We start from the raw sequence: 7539 nt of genomic DNA on the forward strand, positions 1-7539 counted from the left end.
TGCCTTTTTATTTAAAAAGTCATTTTATTGTATTTAGTAGTATTTATTTATTTTAGATTATACTTTGTCAGGGATATTTACGGAAATCTCTAATTAGGGATGGCCCTTTAAAAAGAAGAAAAGATGCTGGGCTTGAGATTTGAATCTCTTGAAAAACTATTGACTTCATTTTTAAGTTTCAGTTTCAATAGCAACCAAAAGAATCACAAGAGGGAGCCACAGATCAGCAGCACTGCATCAAACTCAATTGGGGATTGCAGTGTTTAATGGAGATTAGTTTGCATGAAAAAAGTTGAGAGACTTTTCAGTGTTCATACCATAGCTTTACATTTCCAAATATGGCAGATTTTGTGTTCTGTTTTGTACCAATATTGTCTTTGCCCTTAACTCAAAAGAGTCATCCCAAGTCCTTTTACTAGTATGACTAATGAGACACATGTCTACCCGGCTAAGAAACTGCTCAGTCCATAATCATCAACTACTATCAGCATTGGAGCATCTCCATGCAGCAGGAGCAGTCATAGGACTACTCTGGCCACTGCTTCACTTGGGTTGCTGTTAAGCATGTGGGTAGTGTACGTGAGCAGTCAACAAGATCTTAGAATGAAAGAGAGAATTTGGGGATGATGTAATTCAACTGTGCGGACCCCCACATCCTTTGTTTTATCTTCAAACAGATTTTTTTTTTTTTTTTTCAACCATATAGGCATGGGTCTCTCAGTCCAGCTGATGGCAGTCATCTTCATCTTGGTGTTGGTATCTACACACCAGCCCATTGAAGGTAATTGAGTTCTGTAATGTATTAATTTCACTCTGTACTAAATTTAAGAGACTATGAATACATTTGAATGGATGCCTCCTATGATTGTCTTCTCCTCTTCAGGAGGCCCAGATTTAGATGATTTCTTTGGATTTCAGAGAGCACAGATGTGAATTCTAGAATTCAGTGTGCTCAAGTGCAGGCATTAAAGCCGAGTATCTGAGAGCTCAGTTCTATTTAAGATACCTGTGCAGTCAACAGGAGAAGACAGGAGCTCAAAAAGCATAACACATCTTATGTTACCATCTTCCAAAAGAATGAAACACTATGTAGTAAGTTCTGTTTCTCCACATTTTCTCTATGAGATAATTGCATCCATGAGGTACTTATCTTTTAGATGGCTAAGATCTGATGAGATGAACATACTCAGATAACCTAGTGTTGTCAGTAGTTGTCAGTTTTTTTTTTTTTTTTAAATCCTCAAACTTGTGCTTTACAATGTCTGCTGCTTCTGATCAGAGCTGTGGGAGTACATGCTGATGTTATCTGATAAAGGCTGCATCTTCAGTGGAGAAAGTGCCATAAGGGCATTATAAATGCAAAACTTCTCACAGTCGTCTTCCCCTTCCCCTGTAGAACCACTGAGATTGTTGTGCGTGCCTAACCTGTTCATCTATCCCTTCCGCAGGTGCTGGCCACGATCCCTTGCTTGTTGTGGATGATTACGAGGATGATGGTATTCGACTCAAATGTTTCTCTGAAAGGTTGTTTTCTCAAGTTCAGATGTTGTGGACAGATAGTAGAGGAGATAATATCACTGGAACTCCTCTCACTACTGGCACCAGCAATGTTAATGTCAGCAGCTCCATCATTTTGAAACCAGGATCTGGAAACTCTGTGTCCTGCAAAATAATAGATAAACTGCTGAAAACATCAACAGAATCTTCAGTTGTCATTGCAGGTGATAATGAGCTTCTGGCTTGGGAGGGGAAATGGTGAACTGATGTGTATAGACCAGATTACTCCAGGAAAACAAATTTCCAGTGGAACAGAATTATCAGTTTTACAGAAGTTTTCTTCTGTAATATATGTATAAATATATATTTAACAAAACTGAACAGCTATAAGCTTCTTCAGGCCAGTGGCAAACTTTGTAAAAATATTAATGAAAATACCCTTCCACTGGTGTGATCATGCCTGGGGGAAATGAACTCTTGTTATCAGGTGGTACCTAGCCTCACTTACAGAGATGGAGTACGATACAGTTCCCTTCCTCTCCCTCTCTCATATTTTCTTCCCTTTATTTTTTCTATTAATATAATACCTAATGCAGTGGTTTGGTCAAACCTTTGCTGACACAATAAAATAACCCAGGGATAAAAAAGTCCTGGTGAACTTCTCCTACCGGTGTCTAGGAATGAAGCATAGATCCAAATTCATTTTGTTTCACTTTAGGCATACAATCAGAGTATAAAGTTACTTTTTTACATTCAGCGGAGTTAAATAGGTTACTCCAAAAATTATTCAGACTGTAGTATGTGAAGTTCCAATAGTAAATTGCCAGTTGTTGACAGATGGATTATTAGTTTCTTTGGAATAAGGCTAATCCTAGTAATTTTTCTTCTGTGCTTTCCAGGAAAGTGAAAATGTGGTCACAACACACAGCCATACATTTATAGCACAAGTAACTATCAACTATATCTTTAGCATCATTCATTTGAGCCTGAGGATACAACTTTTGAAAGGTTTTGAGATCTCACAGAGATTTGCTTTTGAACATTTATTTTGATAAGACAGGAGGAAAAGCCATAAACTTTTATTGTTCTGGATTCTGATACCCTTGAGGTTGTTTCCAGGCTCATGCTGATGTTCTGCCTAGTTGAAACTGGCCACTAGCCTATTGAAACCAGGCATCAAAGATGAACAGAGATAGCTACTGCTCTTCCTACTTCTTTACAGACAATGTTCCTTACCCATATGAATCTGATAGAATGCTAATAGTCAGTTATGAGAGTAAAATGATAACTGATCACCTTAAATAATTTGCAGATGTCTTCTTTCCTGCCACCTCCCCTTGGCTGGCAGCTTTTGTTGTGATCCTACTCCTCAGTGTATTCCTCGTTATTGCTGCATTTTATAAACTCAGAGGTAAGTTCTGCTCTTAAAGTGATGAATGCTTAGTACAATCTGGTTGAAAGACCATGTCCAGAGTTACCTGGGGAGTGTACAGCATTATGAGCAATCACACTTGTGATTCTTCAGCCATGACTTTTTAATGTGTTTTTGATTACCTTACATATTCATTTTCAAGGAACTGTTAACTACTCCAAAGTCTTGGAGTATAAATCTATACAATTACATTTGACAATATGAATCAACACATTACTGTAGTGAAATCATTGTTTCAACTTAATCTCATTCTGAAATAAAGCAACACTCACAAAAATATATTAGTGTACCCAGATGTACCCACTGACTTCATTTATTTGCAAGTCATTTTATTGTTTTATATGCTGTTTCTGAGACAGTTCTACAAAACAAATCTGTTGCCAAGGGAGTTTGCTAAGTCTGATATTTTTCTTTCAGTATCACTAGTTTTATTCATTAAATTATGTATGATTTCTCATGATTGTAATGGAAAATATATGTAAATTGAGATATTTTGAAGATAATTTGTATTTACCAAACAGTACATATAAATGTATTTACCAAACAGTACCCATGACAACTATAGAATATGAAAAGTTTTGTTTGAAAACATAGAAGTAAGCAAGGAAGAAAGGTAGATAACATTTTCTTTCTCCCTCCCTCCCCTTTCTCTCTCTCTCAGTGAACAATAAGGCTACAACTCGTGCATGTAAGTAATGTTAATGCTGCGTTTTATCATGAACACCTTGATACATACAGAAGTATAGAGTTGGCCAGTGGTATAAACAATGGGGTTAGTTACCTGTATTCCTAAAGCTGTTTTTGTTTTTTAATACTTCTGACATACAGAAGAGAATTAGAATAAATCCAGTGGCTGTTTTATATTAATGGTAACTCCAGAGAAAAGAAAATACTTCTCTGCCATACTTAAGGGAATGGACTACTACCCAGAAACTAAACTTAGAAAACTACATTAAAACAAAAATGCTTTGGAAGTTTAAAATTGGGAATATGTCTACAGAAACTTTTAATAAAATTTGTATTTAGTCCTTTCTGAAATATTTCTAATCCATTTTGCCAGTTTTCACATGGTAAGCTAGTATGGATTGTGAAATAAAACTCAGTATATACTGACATCACAGAACAACAAAAAAAGCCTTTTTATTTTGATGGTGTATGAATATTGGAACCCACACAGGTTGTGGAATCTCCTTCCTTGGAAACATTCAAAATCCAGTTGGACACAGCCCTGGGCCAAACTTGTTTGAACAGGGTGGGTGGACTAGGTGGCTTCCAGAGGTCCCCTTCCAAGCTCAGCTCTTCTGTGACTCCAAAAAGTGTCATTAGCTGCTGGTCCCTGACTTGCCATGAGTTTGAAACAGCAGAGAAAACAAGGTTAGATATCAAAAATCTGTTTTGCGCTTCATCTCTACTATTTTTGTTTCAAATGTTGCAAGAAACAGGCTTAACTTGAGGAAACAAGGTTATTATTTTTGTTTCAAGCAGTGACAGTACTGAAGTTGTTTAAATATGTCTATGAAAAATAATTTCTTTTTGAAGTCTATTCCCTAGCATTCAGATACAACCAACAATTTATGTATATGTACAAATATGAATGCAAATACATACATACAAATTGTTGTGGTTTAATCACTTCTGTGTAGTCTTTAAAACTGAATGTTTAGTACTTGAATTATTTGTAGGATTCAAACATATTTCTCTCTGTTCACAGTAAATGCACAAAAAGACATTCAACAAGGTAAGTGTAACAGCTTTTTTATCTGTGATTTGTATCTATAAATCTCTCTGATCCTTTATAATCAGATAAAGGCTGAGCTCAGGAAACATTAGTAGCTGTATTGCTTTTGCAAAGTAAAATTTAGAAATCATTAAATTAGCTTTCATATTGTACATTTAAAGATAGTTGATGCCTACTGCAAGGACAATGATTAATTCATCGAAGTTTGATCTGATAAATATTTTGGGTCAGTATTTGAGCTTGCAAATTATTCAGTCAATTAATTCAGACAAATCTATTTGGGGTTATGTTTCATGGTGAATTTCAATTAGTAAGGAAAGATTTAAGCTTTAGAGTCTCAAAAATAAATTCCTTTTCAGATCTCGTTATGAAAAGCCTACAAGCTTTGTTACTAGGACTTCATTGTACAAATGTAGAGCAAGAATATTGTTTTTACTCTTAAGATCAAGTGTGGTGGACATGCAAATTGTGCCAGAGATGTAGTAAAGTTAGCAAATTTTGAGACTATTTTAGTACTCCTTAAGGTACCACGGAGAAACATCAGTTATACCTTTTATAAAACCATATTTAACATTATCTGAACATGGTTCAATTGTTTCAGTATAAGTACCAAGAACCATTCCTTAGATGCCTGTGGTAAGGCTGTTCAATCACCTGGTCATCAAAGGATGTTTTATTTATTTTATCCCTCCCCTTCTCCCCTAGTTACGTCATCTTAAAAACATAATTTTACTTTGGTGATTTTCTTGAGCAGTTTTTTTGCTCCTGCCTGAACATAATGCAGCAAAAATCTCTGGCTGTCTTGTAGTAGTTGAACAACTGGTGTTTTTACAAAGATCAGATCACTTCATTTTATCTGTTGCCATGGAGAACACAGTGAAACAGAGTCCTGGTTTCGGCTGGGATGGAGTTATTTTTCCTCATAGTGGCTGATACGGATGGTACTCTATTTTGGATTTTTGATGAAAGTGGTGGTAATAGCATACTGATGTTTTAGTTGTTGTTGAGCAGTGCATGCACAGAGTCAAGGACCTTTCAGCTTCTATACTGCTCTGCCAGTGAGGAGGCTGGGGATGCAAAAAATGTTTGGAGGGGACACAGCCAGGACAGCTAACCCAAAGTGGCCAGGGGGATAGTCCATACCATATGAAGTCAAGCTAAACATGGGGAAACTGGGGGGAGTTGGCTGGGAAGGTGGGCTGCCATTGCTCAGGGACTGGTTGGGCCTCGGTGGGTGGTGAGCAATTGCATTTTGCATCACTTTTTTTTTCCTCTCTCTTTTTTTTTTTTTTTTTCCCCCTTTCTTTCTTACTAAATTGTAATTATCTCAACTCATAAGTTATCACACTTCTCCCATTTTCAGTTCTCTCCCCCATCCCACTGTGAGGAGTGAACAAAAGGTTGTGTGGTGCTTAGCTGGTGTTTAAAATAAAATTGAAAGAAATTAGTGTTTTAATACTTAAACATTTTTTTCCAGATATAAATGATCTCAATGATCAACTGGGTAAGAGCATATTTTGATTTCTCTTTGTTATGCTACCTGTCTCTCTGTTTCCTTATTTTGTCAGCTAAAAGACTACACAAGCTACAGAAAGACTACATAAGCCACAGGCCTCTCTATTTTCTTCAAGATTTCCTTGTTTATTCCCATGCTATTTTTGAATTTTGATTTCGAGTATTCCTTGGTTAGAAGAATCCTCTATATTTCAAAAAAATCTAGTATCATGAGAGAGAGCCCATACAGAAAATGTCCTTCTATTTGAAACCCAGTGTCTTCAATTAAGTTGAAGATAATAATACCAGATATCATTAATTCCATCTGGTTTAGCCAATGGATTTTACATATCTAGACTAAGCTAATCATCCAGTCTCCTTCTGCAGTACAGAAGAAGATGGGTGTCTCCAGAGGACAATTTATCCCATCTCCTTTGAAAACCTACTTGTGTGCCTTAAATTTTATTCTTAACTAAATGTCAAGCCCCACTTCCCTAAGTGAACAAATTATTTAACACCAAAATCCTCAGTGAGATTTTGTGAGTTTTCCTCTGGAGAAATGTATAGTTTACTGCTATGTTTTCTTTGTTTTCTTTTCAGATGAAGAGCAGAAGCATTTTCAGAAGGGTAAAATAATTTTCTTTTTTATTTATTTTTTTTTTTTTTATACTCTGCATTTACTATCACACATTTTTCTTTTAACCATATCCTGAAAGATGCGTTGCAGATGACCTCTCTAATAAAATAGTGGTGTTTTATGCAATTTTGAATTGGGAAATGCTCTTAGAAGTTATTATTTGCAAAGATTAACTCCCCTACTACAACCAAAATATAATTTAACAGTTGTGCTATGTTCATATGTGTACATACAGTCCCTCTTTTTATCTCTAGGTATATAAATATATATCTATATAGATAGAGACTCTATGTATATATCTACCTAGAAAGAATCAGAAAGTGTTTTTTTCCATTACTAGAAAATACTTAGGTAGAAGTTTTGTTTGTTTGCTTGTTTGTTTTTAATTATTATTACAACTCAAAGCAAAATAATGACTAAACTATCTGATCAAATCATTAAAAAGAACGTAATAAGAAAAATCTGAAGTAAGGAAAAGAGTTCTCAAAAAGCAGCTGTGATAAAATGTGTCCCCAGGTGAAGCTAAGAGCCATAAAAAGGATAGCATTGTGTGATAACATTGTGAACGTGAGTGAATATCATCTCAGGGTTGGTGTTATTGAGAGAGGCTTCACTCTACTTCTCTTCAGATGCTCTCTGAACCCTAAATGTCCTTGTTAACTGTTTGTTCTAAATCAGTCCCTGATGGTTTCTACTTTTTTTTTTCTTCTTTTTTTTTTTTTTTTTTTTTTTTTTTTTTTT

At 35.5% G+C, this 7539-nt stretch overlaps 1 protein-coding gene across 1 annotated transcript in view; it reads left to right on the forward strand.

The window, feature by feature from the left end:
- Positions 1–722: 722 nt before the first annotated feature.
- LOC118155498 (butyrophilin subfamily 3 member A3-like) overlaps positions 723–7539 on the forward strand; it is a 9383-nt gene continuing 2566 nt past the window's right edge. Inside the window, exons 1-7 of the mRNA XM_035308801.1 lie at positions 723–781; positions 1449–1721; positions 2810–2908; positions 3591–3617; positions 4641–4667; positions 6145–6171; positions 6762–6788. Of these exons, the coding sequence (XP_035164692.1) occupies positions 730–781; positions 1449–1721; positions 2810–2908; positions 3591–3617; positions 4641–4667; positions 6145–6171; positions 6762–6788 (532 nt within the window). The 5' untranslated portion in view covers positions 723–729. The remainder of the gene's footprint in view (positions 782–1448; positions 1722–2809; positions 2909–3590; positions 3618–4640; positions 4668–6144; positions 6172–6761; positions 6789–7539) is intronic.

Source organism: Oxyura jamaicensis, chromosome 31 (genome assembly GCF_011077185.1).
Source record: "Oxyura jamaicensis isolate SHBP4307 breed ruddy duck chromosome 31, BPBGC_Ojam_1.0, whole genome shotgun sequence".
In the NCBI taxonomy this organism is placed as follows: domain Eukaryota; kingdom Metazoa; phylum Chordata; class Aves; order Anseriformes; family Anatidae; genus Oxyura; species Oxyura jamaicensis.